General features: G+C 41.7%; 1 protein-coding gene across 1 annotated transcript in view; it reads left to right on the top strand.

The window, feature by feature from the left end:
- The first annotated feature begins 3021 nt into the window (after window positions 1–3021).
- ARHGEF10 (Rho guanine nucleotide exchange factor 10) overlaps window positions 3022–15019 on the top strand; it is a 118995-nt gene continuing 106997 nt past the window's right edge. The window contains exons 1-2 of the mRNA XM_035322796.1: window positions 3022–3179; window positions 14727–14802. Coding sequence (XP_035178687.1) covers window positions 14766–14802 — 37 coding nt within the window. The 5' untranslated portion in view covers window positions 3022–3179; window positions 14727–14765. The remainder of the gene's footprint in view (window positions 3180–14726; window positions 14803–15019) is intronic.

Here is a 15019-nt window from a genome sequence, read left to right as displayed (position 1 = left end):
GTGTCTCTGGGGAAAACTATTTAAGAAAATGGTTAAAAAATAAAAAAACACTACACAGGGAAAGGGAGGAAGAAAAAACAGTGAGAAACAGCCCTGTGAGCACCAACGTCGGAGGAGAGTAGGAGATTTCCCTGCAGTTTGTGGAGGTAAAGGAGGAAAAGCATGAGGAGGAAGGAGCAGCAGAGAGGAATGGCCATGGGCTGACCACAAACCCCATTCCCCATCTCCCCTGTGCTGCCTGGGGGCAGAAGGAAAGCGAAGTTGGGGATGAAGGGGTGAATTTAAACCCAGAGAAAAGGGTGAGGGAAAGTACTTTATTTTTGTCTTTTTCTCACCATCCTACTCTATTCTGTTTGAACTGTCAATACGTTTGATTAATCTTCCCCAGGTTGAATCTGTTTCGCTTGTAATAGTAATTGGTAAAGGATCTCGCTGCCTTTATCTCAACCCACGAGCTTCCCATCCTATTCCCCACCCTGTGGAGAAGAGGGAGTGAGAGAGTGGCTGGGTGGGGTCTGGCTGCTGGCCGAGATCAACCCACCATGATAAGTTATGGCATCAGCTGTCCTGTAACCTGTGCCACCCTCAGCAACAAGGAGTTGATGTCACATGGGTCCTGGTGCTGAGAAGTATTAAAATTTATGGAAATGTGTGCCTCGTCTGTCTGAATTGGCAGTCAGAGAATTTGACTTGCAAGGACTCCTCGTAAGCAGAGAGTTCCTGAAGGCATTAATAAAGAAGGTGCTAGTGCTGATGAAACATCACGGTATCATAAAACTAAGTTGTTGGGTAATTGTTGGTATGCTCAGAAGTAACAGATTGTCTCCCAGGAGCAGTGCTGATGCTTCAGGGGGACCTGGAAGACTGGGCAGCAGCAGGCATCGTATAAGAAGGTAGATGAGCAATGCTGTTATTAAACCAAATGCTATTCTTATGTAATAGTCTGGATTGAAGATGTTATTTTTAAATGTATATGTGTTTCATCACTCATGTTTGGTAAGGGAAATGGAGGGGAGCTATATTCTAGGAAGCCCCAGCATGAGTTCTGCAGGTGCTCAAGTTGAGCAAGGATGTTGGGTGTCCTGGCTCCGAGGGGTTTCTGGACTACAGGTGACATACAAACATACATTATTTGTGGGGAATGTGGTTAAGAGCAACAGGAGAAACACTTTCTGAATTTTCAGTGGATGAAAACTCTGTAAGAGAAACTGACTGCTATGTCACCTGGCAAACAGAAGGAAAAAAAATGAGAAACTACATAATGAGAATGGAATGAGCTGCACTATAATTATTGACAACTAATTATGGATAGATAAATAATGAATTTTGAATAAGATGATCACTGCTTTTAGGAGATTGCTGTAGGAACTATTAGGAAGAGAAGAAGTTATTTTAGAATTTAGTATCTTTGTTATACTCAGGTTTCCCCAGCAACTTTTTACTGGAATCAGAGAAGTATATTTAAGCATGGTCACCAGAATCAAAGAAGTGGTTGTCAAAGGCCAAAAGGGTTCAGAAAAGAACTACAGGAAGGATTTTAAGTTTGTCACTCTAACAGTGACACATAAATACGAAAAGGACAGGTAAATGCACATGGATTGTGAGGTGGCTGCCAAAAGAAGCTTGTTGCTTGTAGATGGTATTTTTAGTCATGTAATCTAGATATATGCCTGTTCTGTACTGTGGCCTTTAATGACAAGTACTTACTAAACAGTTTGTTAAACAGAGATTCTCTGCCATTTCAGCTCTTCAAATGGTACCTGGATATGAGTGAAATACAGCATATTTTAGAAGTTACAGAAATGAGAGGATAAAATGGTCTCTACTGGAAATTGAACTGAATGCCGTAATGGGATTTCTGGCCTTGACCTTTCTGCATGGCCCAATTTTCTCATTTTCTTTCTCACAGAGGGCCTATAAAGCTATGTGAAAACTATTTTGAGGTGGTACTGTAACAAATTGCATGAAAAAGAAATGACTTTGTAAAAACCAAAACATTTTTGAAAGTAATACTTTCAAATATTTAATTTGGAATTCAGTTTGTATGGACCGATATGAACGCATGGGGCAGTTGTGCCTGTACCTGCTGTTAAACAGTCATACAGACAAAATAAAACATGGGAAAAAGTTGGAATAATCAATTTTCCTTTGAAATGCCATAATTTTCTAACATAAATGGTAGAAATAGCATAGTGGTTTCCTGTAATGTTAAGGAATTTACTATATTTGGGCATATTTCATGACTGGCTGTAGCAGGAACACACTGCAGTTGGCTAGGGTCATCACTGTGTGATGTGTAGATCTTTGAATAACATTTAGTTTGGCATTTTCATGCTTAAAACTCCTCCAGGGATTTTAAATAGTGTTCATCGATATTTAACAATGGCAATTGATACCAGGGATTGAGAAATTAAAATGTTATTTAAGAACACTTTTCACCCCAAGGTACGACGGTATCTTGGATGTACAGTACATACGAGGTACGTGGATGTACAGTACAGTAGGTTTTCAAAATGACTGTAAATTATGGAGGGGGTGCTGACTCATATCCACGTGAGCATTCAGAGGGCTAGCTCGGATCGATTACTTTCGGGATAAGCATTACGTGCCCGCACAGCGCAGCCTGACCACTGACTTGGTCAACACGGCTCTGCAGTGAGAGAGGAGAGGGCAGTGAAGACCTGCAGGTTAAGGAGGAGTTGGCAGCATCTTTAGGAAACCTTTGTTTTGGTATGCTTAAACAGGCCGAATTTTGCCAACTATGCAAGAGTGATAAATGAGGTTAAACTCTAAAACAGCCACGGTGGCCTAACACACGCCAGCGGGCTCCTCTTGAGAATGAGGTCGGGGGGGCGTTAAAAAGAAAGGTCCATTTTTGTCCCGGTTTCTCCATCCCGGCCCTCCTGAAGGCCTGCAGCGAGGGAGCCACCTCCTGCTCAGCCCGCAGGTGCCCGGGACCCGTCCCCGTTGCTGGAGGCTGAGGCAGGAATGAGGCGGTGGGGCCGGGCCCCGCCTCACGGCGAGCGGCGGGCCGCTGCGCCAACCGGGCGGCCCCAATGGCGGCGGGGCGGGGAGGAGGAGGACGAGAACGAGGAGGAGGAGGAGGAGGAGGAGGAAGGGGGCTGCAGCGGGGCGGGGGCGAGCGGCGCCCCGCCGGGACTCGGCGGCTCCGGGCGGCGGTGAGTGCGAGCCCCCCGGCCCTCGGCGTTTTGTCCTCGGCCGGCAGCGGGAGCCATCGGGCGGGGTGGGCAGCAGAGGCGGGGTGTCGAAGACAGGGTGCGGGCGGACCCCGCGGTGGCTTTCCCAAAATCCCAGCCCCCAAATCCTAGGATTTTGGGGTGCGGGCACCCACGCGTGGGGGCGCGCTCGCGGCCGGGGTGCACGGGGCTGCGGAAAGCCAGGCGCTGGGCTTGGCGCTGCCTCGAGTTCCTCTCCTTCCCCCGCTTTCCTTGTTTTAAACCTATCTATTCAACACCAACTTTATAATCAGCAACTGAATAGGCTTTCTAGAAACGAGGGAAGGCAGTTTGGCACCGCTCGTTTTTATTGCTTTTTCAAAGGAGGCATCGAGATGGTGCTCGGTTTCCCTGCCGTTAACGCTTCAACTATCGAAGTAGTTCCCGAACTACTGCTATCGAAGCAGCACGTAGCTGCTCCGGAAGGCTGCCGGCCGCTCGCAGGGTGAGGCGAGAAGAGCTTTAAGGGCGGTCAGGCACCTGGTGAGTAGGTGAGCCTCGGCAGAGGGCGACACCAGCTGTTTGTGAAGGCAGGTATGGATGATCTGCCCACTGCAGGGCTTATTTTAAAGCCCCTCAGGTGGTGCTTGGTCTTTGACCAAAAAGATTTTATCACCTTGGTTTCTGTTCTTTTCCATTCAAGCCTTTTTTTCAATCCTATCTTATTTTTCCAAAGCTACTGAAGTCGTGGCTTTTATCTCAGGTAGCAGGTGTGAAGTTGTTTAATTGCAGCGTAAAAGTATTTTAATTTCAGTCGTGCATTTTCACTGTGAACAGTGAAAAGGTTTATATATGTACATATCTTGCTGTGTGAATCACAAAGAAAGATTTGAGTCAAGAATAAGGAAGATTGTCTGTTTAAAAACTGTTCAGTGCTGAATAAACGTGGTGAGGATATGCCGACATATATTAGTTGGTGACTATTGTCAAGAAAATAAATATTTTCCCCAAGCCTTTGCTCTTTACTAGAGAAACCCGGTGAGCAATCTGTACTGTTGTAGAAATGAAGTACTGCATTTTTCACATTTTCTGTTGGCACTTAGCAGGGACAGATTTATTGCCTGAACACGGGGCGTGTTGGGCGTCTACAGTTGCAAGCCCATTATTTATGTGGGAGTTCTGGCTTTTCGCTTCTCCTCTTCAGTGGGCCCTTCCTTCCTTTCACTTGGGTGATCCGTTTGATCTTGATAATCTCTCTGATTTGCTTTATTTAATCCATCTTGTCTTTTTTTTTTTTTTTCTTTCTTTCCACCCTCAGGCTCAGTAGCCCATGAACTAGTTACATGTGTTTATCAGGCTATGAACAGTAGCTCTTCAGACACTATCTTGAAATTTGATATTTCTGAAGGCTTTACAGGGAGATTTCAATGCAAGCTGTGGACATCTTGATTTATCTGTGGGGTGGGTAGTATGTGAGATGTGACGTGTTTCAGGTGTCTTGTGATGGAAAGGCACTGAGTGTCCGGTGCACGGGGCTTTTGTGGCTGAAGCCCACGTGTGGATGTAGGGGTACAAAGGGCTGTGGAAGCAGGTGGGTGCTTGAGAAATGTGCTGTCCGGCAGCTCCTGCTGAACACATGGACAGGGCAGGATCCCCTGGATCTGGGGCTCTGTATGCAATGGGGTACAGAACGGGGGTGTGGTGCTGTGCAGTGGGTTGGTGTTGCAGCTGTGCAACATTGAGAACAAAAGTGTAAGTCTTGTGTTGTTGGACTTGGCAGGTCGGTGGTTAGTGCAGCAGGGTACAGGGAATACTCTTTCACTTGTAAAGAGATGCCCGTTTCTGTGCCTTCTCTGACCAGGATCTGCAGCTCTTCTCTGCAGACAGCTCATCAGCAGCTTCCTGGCAATATTTTCCTGGAGTGGAATGCTATGAAACAAGCTTTAATGTTTCTTGAGCCTAAGTTAATAAAAAAAATCCATAGTATTAAGTAAATATTATTTAACTTCTCATCTTTTATTATATTTGAAAAATAAATCAAGGGTCTAGGTGCCTCAGCATCTTGGCTCTTTTCTTCTGCTACCCTGTTAACTTCAGTGGAAGTGTGCTGATTTACACCAGGTTGAAATACTAAGTCTAAATAGTTATTTTAGTCAATATTCCTAGTCCAATATGTCAAATATTAAGTGGTTTTGATTGTCCTAAACCCAGTAGCTCAATGACATGTCTTAAGTAAATATTTCCAGGATCCAAACTTTATAAGGTACGCAGCCTTAGTTTCGAGTAGGCTGAATTTTTAATTGAGACATCACAGCTTTTTAAAAATGTTTTTGGTATTTTGGTATCAATGTCTGTCAATATAAGCTACTTTTCTCAGCGTTGCTTTTTTGTATTTGTTTGCTTTCTGGTTATTCTTTCATGCGTGTAAAAGCTTGTACTGATTATTTCTTTATGCCAGGATGAGCTACTACTTACTCTTTCATGGGGAATGGTTCTTTTTTGCTTTCCTTTTTCTTTATTTTGCTTGAAGATATTTAGTGTCAGCATTAAATGCTGTTTTGAAGAAATACCAGCACCAGAGGACTTCATTTGATTCTGAGTTGTTTGGAGTTCCTCGTGTAATCTATAAACATTTGAAGGAATACAACAAGCTTGTCTAAAACCTAAAAAAAATATTTTCTAACTTCATAAATGTTAATGGAATTTAATGCAACTGGGAATTGTACATTACTAATTTGTATAACAGGAAGTCTTTTAATTGCTTCTATATAAAGGAGAAATTATTTTTAGAATCTGTTGTAGAAAATATATAAACTTTGGTCTATTCCTGAACAAGCCGGGAAACAAATTCTGCAATCTGAAGGAAGAGGAATATTTTTGATTTAGTCTTTGAGATTAAAGTTTGTATACTGTGCAGAGCTGCAGTCAGTTTATTCTTTGTGAGTTTCTAATACTGCACTGCTCTCAGTTGTATATGTGAGGGAGAAATTAGCAGTGCGTAGTATTTTTTTTCTTCATCTTTGCATATGTAGATAGTTTTCATTTTGCTTTTGTCAAGTGACACCTGTTTCATTTTTGACTTCTTCAATCATGTCTTTCCATTTTGCAGTTTTAGTGTAGAACTGTAAAAGGGATGTCACGCGGACAGTTCTTGTACAGCCTCTAAAGTTAAAGGCACTTTTGAAATTTACTTCAGTAAGTTCCGCTTTCTGATGGTTATGAGCTGCAATTGCATTTCCATGCTGTGCTTAGGTGCATCTTGTGGAATAATGTACGTTGTGTCAGTTGTCCCCTTTAGAAACTTCACCTGGAGTTACAGTGTTCAGTTAAGTGCTGTGAACATAACTGATGAGTGCATCTTACTTTTCGAATGTTTTACATGTTCTAACAGGGCACTAAATGAGGCTTCACTGATAGTGGTATGAATCAGTCTTTCAGTTTGTATGTATTCTACAGAATGGGAGCGAGGCGTCCTTTTTTTTTCTTATCCGAGTTCTCCTTCTGTTAAAATAGGAACTCATGGATATTTTTTCACCCTTGTTCCTATTTTTATTAAGCCCCCTTTGTTACTATTGTTAGTGGAAAAATAATGTTGGGGAGTTCTTTTCTGACTCCACAAGTAGTTTAAAGAGTAGAAAAGTGCAGGAGAGCCATACCTCCAAAAACCTACCAGCCTGGCAATTATCACGGGTTCATGAACCAAAGCCTGAGAATTAGTTAGGAAGACTGCAGACATGATCTGAATGGAAAGGTGCTGTCTGTGATGAGGTAGGGATGTACATTAGCAAGGCAGAGCAAATTTCAATTGTTATGGTCCTGTATGAAACTATGATTTAATATTCTTTCTGTTTTCTCATCTTTCTCAGTAATGTCATTGCATGCATATGTGGTTTGAAGAAAGCAGGATCTTGGGAGTCAAGAGCTGTCATATCATGCGGAAGGAGGCTGCTGCATTAGGAGCATCTTCCGAGATTTAAATCACTTGGATATTTTCTTATAGTCAGGAATCTGGCTTTTACTCTCATCAAAATACTTAAGTTGATCTCAACACCAGAGTCACGTAAAAGTACAACTTGTTTTCAAGGGGAACGATGACAAGTAATGCTAAACAAGATCTGAAAAATATTTTTGCAAATTTGTGGTTTTAGATCAAAAACTTGATTCATGTTTTTACTCTGAATTGCCCGAATCAGCAAGACTGTGGGAAGTGATGCATAACTGGACAACATTGATTCATGTCCTACACGCTAGCTGCTCAGTCAGAAAGCCTGAAGCTTAATGTCAAATGTGTGGGTGAAGCAGTTAACCAGAGAAAAATAAATTGTTCTACTTATGCGGTGGTGAATAGGGGCATTATCTTGGGGAAAATCTGTTTCAGTGACTTACTGTACTGTACAATACTTGTTACTTGGGACTGAACCATGAATCCGAGCTATTAGGACCCAAGCTCAAGGTCAAACATTCACTCTCATTTCTGTTCTCTAATCTGTTTTTTAGAAATGCTTTCAAAAAAAATTGCAAAAATCATATGAATATTCTTTTCTGGCAAAAATGTAGGAAAATGTGAATGTTTTCTAAGATTTCAGTGTTGTTTCACATGATCATCTCATTAAAGATACATAACAAATATGCATCTCAGAAATTTCAAGTGAATAAACATTATTTCCTTATCTGTAAAATGGGATCATAAGTTATTAAGAACTAGACAGCAATATGTGAACCTCCTTCTAGGAGCACTGTGAGCCTTGAGTTCATGGCTCTTGACTTTGTATTTTATGCCATTTTAAAGCATTCTGTGTGTCTGTTCCACTACGCCCCCCAGTCTCTTCCTCTTCCTCCTTTTTGCAAGCTAAGATTCATCTGGAGTAAAAATCTGTTTTCAGGAGGGTGCACTTTTCCTGTGACAAAAAGTATTTCACATGTGAGGCTGATCAGAATTACTAGAGTAAATGCATTTTTTGTAATAACATTTATAAAATCTCTGCATAATATTCTATATGTATTATAATAATAGGTATACATGTAAACCATACATAAATTTGCATTGCAGCTGAAGTGTTATGCAGTATATGAGGACCTTCTCTGGCTTAAAAACAGAAATCTTCATTAGAATGTTTCCACTGAATGTCATGCTTGATCTCCAATGCTGGGAGAGAACAATTTGAAAGAAGGTTGAAAGTGGAAATTTTGGAAACAAGATTACTTTTCCAGATGAAGTTAGTTACTTGATTTTAATCAAACTTAGGGCAAATTAAGAAATATGCTCCTAATATTAATATATTTCAGTTTTTCTTGTGTGTGACATAGTTCATGGTCCTGAACCAGCAACAACAACCAGCAACCTCTGTTTTGTGTGGCACAGAACAGAAGTCAGTCCTTGCTGAAAGGTGGCACTAGCATTTACTTTTAGTTCCTTTGGTGATTGTGATTGTTTTGGTACAACTGACTTCAAGGATGGAATCCAATACCCAGGGTGATGCCTCTGTTTTACCTGTGTGTATTCACGCTGTTGCCATCAGGAGAGACAGAAGCAAAGGCTTATTCACCAGAAGTCAAATTCCCTAAGAGCATGCTCAGGAACCTATTCCGCTTCCTGGTTTCAATTACTTTTTATCCATACTCCCACTCATTCCATAAATATTTGTAGGTCTCAGCTTTCCCATCTGTAAACTGAGCATAGTGCTACTGAGCTTAATAATGTTTCTTAATGTTTGTGTTAATATTTGTTTTGGATTGAGCAAGGTCTTCTACAGAATAATGTTGTGACCTGGCAGGGGTGTACTGCTATAAGGCTGAAAACTGACTGGATGTCTGGGTTTAGAGGTAGTTTTTGTTGTACCCTCCTTGGGGGCTGGTTACAAGAGGAGCGCACTGTCTGTTACAGGATGTCTTTTTAGCATTATGCATGACTTGAAAGGTGACTGGCCCCTGTTTCTGAAGTTTGCAGGTGACACCAGACTGGGGGATGAGGGGGGCAGCAGTGGATGTTCTTGAAATCAACCGGACCTGGGCAGGTGGGCGGGATGGCCTGACAGGAGCTGAGTGAAATTCAGCAAGGACAAGTGCAAGGTTGTGCACCTGGGAAGGAAGAGCTCCTGAAGGGGGAAGGATTCCCTTTCACTCAGCACTTCTCAGACCCAACCTAGAATATCGTGTCCAATTTTGAGTCCCCACCTCACGCTGCCCACTACAAGATGTGGATAAACGTGAGGGAGTTGGGCCCCAGGCCGCCATGATGGCTGCAGGCCTTAGCACTGCCCTGTGAGGAGAGGCTGAGGGAGCGGCGCTTGTTCAGCCTGGAGAAGAGAGACTTCTTGGGGGCCTCATGGCAGCCTGCACCCACCCGCTGGTAGGTTATCAAGAGAGGAGAATAGGAAATGATCATAAACTGAAACGGAAGTAGTTCAAACTAGGTACGAGAGCAGTATTTTTCCCTAGGAGGACAACCAAGCAGGGGAACAGGTTGCCTGGTGAGGTTGTGCTATATCTGTCTTTGGAGGTTTTCAGGATCTCGATACATGAAGCAGCCCGGTCTCACCTGAGAGCTGACCTGGCTTTGAGCAGCAGGTTGGACAACCTGACCGTCTGAGATACATGCCAACCTGAATTAATCAATGATTCTGGTTTGCCTTGTATTAATCTATCCTTAGGGGGAAATAAGAGCGCGAATATTAACGTGTCTCTAGTGCTTTCTGCTTGTGTAATGGGTAGGAGTCCTCAGACAAACCTGCAAGTGGAGTCCTTGTTTTCTGCTTTTCATCTTCAGATGATGTACTGGGCAGGAACTCGCTCTAGATGAAGAAATATTGTCTAAAAAGGGGGGGAAGAGAATACCAGTCTTGAGCCATGTCCTTCGAGTGTCCCTGTAGATTGCTTCTTGTTCAGTGCTTGCTGCTGTGCTTTCTCTAGCTTTGAGCAGGATGTTGTTTGGTGTGGGAAGGGGTGATAGAAAAAGAAATGAGGTGGCTTTCATGCAAGTGGATTCCATATGTGCTCTGAAAAATGTCTGATCTGTGGATCTGATCTTGTTTGGCTTCCTATAAATAAGTAAATATGTACACACAAAAAAATTTACCTTCCTCCTCCTGGATTATTTTATCTTCTTGCTTCTCTACACCCCCAAAAGAGGCTTTCCATCAAATTTCAGGAAGATCTACTGAGTGGGAGTTCAGGCTGAATAGGATGAAATCCAATTGGGCATTACGCAGCTGTACTGAGTAGGTGACAAGGACATAAAAGTATTTTGGACATTCACAGGCTTTATCTTCACAGTTTGCTTGTTTTGTTTTAATTCAATTTTTAGGCTTGCACGCTTTCCCAGAGAAGATACTTTGCCACTTGCCTACACTAAGCACTCTTCTATGGATCACACTCAGTCAATCTTTGAAATCAATCTCCTAGCTTCATCTTTTCTGTTTTTTATTAATTTTATTAATGCTCACTGGCTCATTATTTCTGTACCATCAAGAATAAAGAATCTTGATGTCACTGAAGTTATAATGCACATTCCTTAAAGAAAATATAATTTTATTATAATAATACAAGTCAATCATTACTTGTATCCTGGTATCCAAAAACTGGTGGTGTATTGTTTATACCACAGCTAGAGGAGATTATTGATGCACTGCCTCATCACAGAGACCTTCTACAAGAGATAATCCCAGCAATGTCACAAGAGGGGAAACTGAGTCACAAAGAGGAATACAACTTTCTTCTGTAGCTTTTGGACAAGTACAAAGGTGCCTTTGTTTTCCTTGCTAAAATGGCTGTTAGCAGTGGAATCAGAACTTCAGTTTTATGGATGTCAGGCCCCTGGTCTATGCTATAGAGGTGTTGCTGCTCCTAAGATTGTAAGGGCTGTTGTGGGACATTGCAGACTCCCACCTCCTTCCACAGCAGCCTTTATGGTCAATGGCAAGCTCTTCTGCTGGGCAATTTGAAATAAGCATTGAGAGCTGGCCTTGGAGACACACTTGGCCAAATTTGTTTCCATACGTTCCTGGTTTGAGTTCCATTCCAGATCTGACTGCTTTCACTGTGTAGGATTTCTCTCCATGCAAAACATCACCCAAGAAAATCTGATTTCAATCTGGTATTTTAAATATACATATGTTTTCTTAAGTATCAATTTACCAAGTACATCATGATACCTACATATGTTTTGAAGTTCTTTGTGTATTGTGGTATATTAAGGCATATGATTACTTTTCTTCCAAAATACTTGCATTTAACATGGCTACTGATTTTTAAAGATAGTCAAACTTACAAAGTTATTAGCTAAACTTCTGGAATAAGAGCATACTGCACTACTACAAATTTTCTTAACAGCAGTAATTAGGCTGCTCTTAGGTTCAGAATGTTTTCTTTGTGTTGATTTGCTTGAATAGATCAGTTCACTGGCTAACCATTCCAAGTGGAGAATTAAACTGGGAACTTAAAAAGTTAGAAAACTCCTCTTCCTCTTTCATTCTGTAAATATGAACGTTACCTATTGCTCATAACAGTTTGGGAGGTGAGAATACGAGAAAGCGGGGAGATTTTTGGCCAGTAAGGGTTGCCTGCCGTTGTGCAAGCAACTGGGTGTGCCTTGACCTTGTTGCTGATGTCTGTTGTATGTTGGGGCACACAGGGGTAATGTGAAGAAAGAGATGAAAAGGAGGCAGTCAGTAGACCGCCGCCATGGTCCACAGCACCCGCTGCTACCTCTTAACCTGCACCTGAAGGAAAAAAGGTGATGGGCAATGAGTCAGGTGAACTGTTCAGGCAGCTGGTAGCCAGTGGGAAATCTTATCTTTTGGGCTAGGTAACTTCAAGTGATTCTTTCTGTCCCTGTGTTTCTGTGATTTCTGTGAAGCCTGGAAGGAAGTGGTTTGAGTAATTGAGTAATTAGTGGTAATACTGTGCCTGAGAAATCAATTTTAAATGAAAAAAAAAAACAAAACAAAAACCACAAAAGCTCTGTATTTTGGTACTTTGTCATACCCAATATTTCAGGCCAATTGCTCAGCTATTCAGGTACATAATTTTGTAATGTGATAAGCACAAATATAATAGCTCATGTGTTTCATGTTTATTATGCTATTTTTTCTATCTGCATTTTTTTTTTAAAAAAAAAAAAAAAACACCTTTGAAACAAATTTTTGGTATTCTGTGGTTTAAAAGCACATAGTTCAGTTTCTTGAATGTTTTTATGTTAAACTGACTTAACATCTACTCAATGCTTATGATCTTGCTCTGAAATGTTTGGTTTGGGTCACCCAGTATGAGTAAGGACTGGCAAACTGGAGCTAGTCCAGTCAGGTCTACTGCCATGGTTGGAGCATTGGGCCAGGTCAGGAGAGGCTGCAGGAAACGTTTGTTTAGTTGTAAGAGGAAAGGGTAGAATCCTCTTAAGGCAGATAGAATCTATGCCCTGAAGAAGGGGTTGTTGTGAAGAAGATGGAGCAAGATTTCACTCAGAGGTGCACAGCAAGAGTATGAGAGCTGATGGCCACAAGCTGCTGCAAGGGTAATTCCAGTTGGATGTGATGAAGAAGTTCTTGCTGACGTGTCTGGTGAAGTACAGGAGCAGGTGGTGAAGTCTCTACCTTTGGGGGCTTTCAAAATTTGCCTGAAGAAGAAAGCAACCTGATCTAATTTTGAAGTTAGACCTGTCTTGAGTGCATGTGAGAACATTCAGTGGTCCCATCCAATTTAGTTATTTGATTTCTGTGATTATCCTTAAATAAGTATCTACACAGTTTGAAACTTCTGTTGGTAGTAATGGTCACTGGAATCAATGGAGAAAAAATACTGGAGCTTACAAATGCAAAATGGGTTGTGTACTCCTAGCCAAGTTAAATTGCCTGGCTTAATCTTGATCTAAATTCCTTTCATTTGAGTTAGCTCCTCTGTCTCTCAGCAGAAGAGTGAAAAAGGTTTTGCGTATGGTGGTGTTGGAAGGTGTTCCATGAGTGCTGGCATGGTTATATCTGGCACATAAAATGGCAATTATTTTACTTTTATGGAGGGTATTACTGGAATTCGCAATACACAAGCTCTCTTTGCTCTTAGAACGTTTTTCTCTACAACTGTGAAGTAGATAAAAGTCTGTGGAACTTGAAGATGAATTAATGCAACATGTAAGTCAACCCATAAGGCTGAGAAAGTGCATCTTTCTTCTTGTGAATAACTGCAGTGTTCGTATGAGAGAAAGCAGGTCAGTGGTTACGACTTGAACACTGGGTCTGTGACCTTCCTTTACACAGTTCTTGGGTAATGTGAAGCATGTCACTGAGCTAGATGAACACAGAAGGCAAATTGAAAGCTTCCATAGCTCAGTTCTGTATGCTAATTGTTATGATTTGCTTGCGAGGAAGACAGTTATTTTCAAAATCGTTGCTAAAGTAAGTTCTATATGTGTTTAAAAAATAACAACCTGTTTAAAAATAAAATAAAATGGAGGGCTTTTTAGCTCCCCTTCTAAAGATGCATTTGGGAGAGGTGTTGAGACAACTTCTGGAGGTTTACCATTTATTGCACATTTCGTACTTGAAAAGCTATGTTCTGGTGATGATTCAACTTTCAAAGAATAAGAAAGCAAAAGAATAATGAAAAATGGCATTCTCTTCAGACTATATTTTCCCTTATTTTGCCTGTCAATTTTGGTGTGGCAAAATGCATTCCAGGCATTTGTAAGTAGGAACACGCCTTTGAGCTCTACAGATACAACTGAAAAGGAGAGAGGCTTTAGAGGGGATGCAGCACAGCGGAAGCGTGTCGTGGAACGTTTTGTGTGTTACAGATGTATGTGTGTATCAATCCTTTCTGAGCCCTGGCTCTGAAGTTCCTTGTTCTTGTCCAGGGCTAGACTACCTTCTAAGGTTGGAGCCTATTTTGAGGCACTTCCTTTCATCCACCGCCAACTTCTCTGCAGGTGGCAAATGAGTTGACCTCTGCATCCTGATTCGTTTGGCTGATTGTTTCTCTGCTGTTCCTGAGTTTTGCCATCTCCTTCAACTTACCCTTTCCATACCTTGGCTGCGGAGGCTTTCTAGGGGCTTGAACTATTTTGTTCACCAGTGGTGAGGTTGAAGTGAAGTGGCTCAAAAAGAGTTTTTTAAGATACTCCTCTTCCCCAAAAGGTAGAATGTGATATTGCCGATTCCCAAATGGAGAAAGGGATCATCAAAACTTCTGAGCTTCCTAGAATTCCTTTTCTCCCATTGAGATTTTGAAGCAGGATATGCGCCACAAACAGACGCTGAAAGAACAAGTTTTATTAGTCTGTTTGCAATTGTCACAGTGGGACCTGCAGAATATTAAACAGTTTGAAAACTTTGTCTTTATTCAGCTGGCTTATTGAGATCATTAGATGAACTGGCTCCAATACTGAGGACTATGTGCATAAAAATTTGGACTAGATGTGTTCTGAAGCAAGAGGCCAAGCACATTTCCTCTCTTCCATAATGGAATTAGCTAATAGGTTTGAGCTTGGCCAAATTGAAAAGGAGTGTCTGTATATTGGAAAATCATGTTCATCTAAAAAACATTCTCCCTTTATTTTTGCAGGGTTTTTCAGTCTGCTGAAGGTGCAGTGGATACAGTAGTATGGACACAGAAGAATTCCCTCCCCCACCTCCAGAAGGTAACGGAAATAATTCCTAGTTACTTTCCTAGTAACAATGTGGTTATATTTTCAAAAATATTTTTACCTCCCCAGTGCTCCCTCCCCTTATATCACCCTGGGGCTTGCTCCTGCAGGTATGTAACTGTGCCCCCACTGAAACATATGCGCCTGCCATCTACCCTGATTTATTCTTGGAGGTTGCTCACTGATGTTGTAAGAGGAAGAAACGGGGAGA

The sequence above is a fragment of the Oxyura jamaicensis genome, chromosome 3 (assembly GCF_011077185.1).
Source record: "Oxyura jamaicensis isolate SHBP4307 breed ruddy duck chromosome 3, BPBGC_Ojam_1.0, whole genome shotgun sequence".
NCBI lineage: Eukaryota > Metazoa > Chordata > Aves > Anseriformes > Anatidae > Oxyura > Oxyura jamaicensis.
Note: the sequence above shows the minus strand (reverse complement) of the source record. Positions and strands in the feature narration are given on the sequence as shown.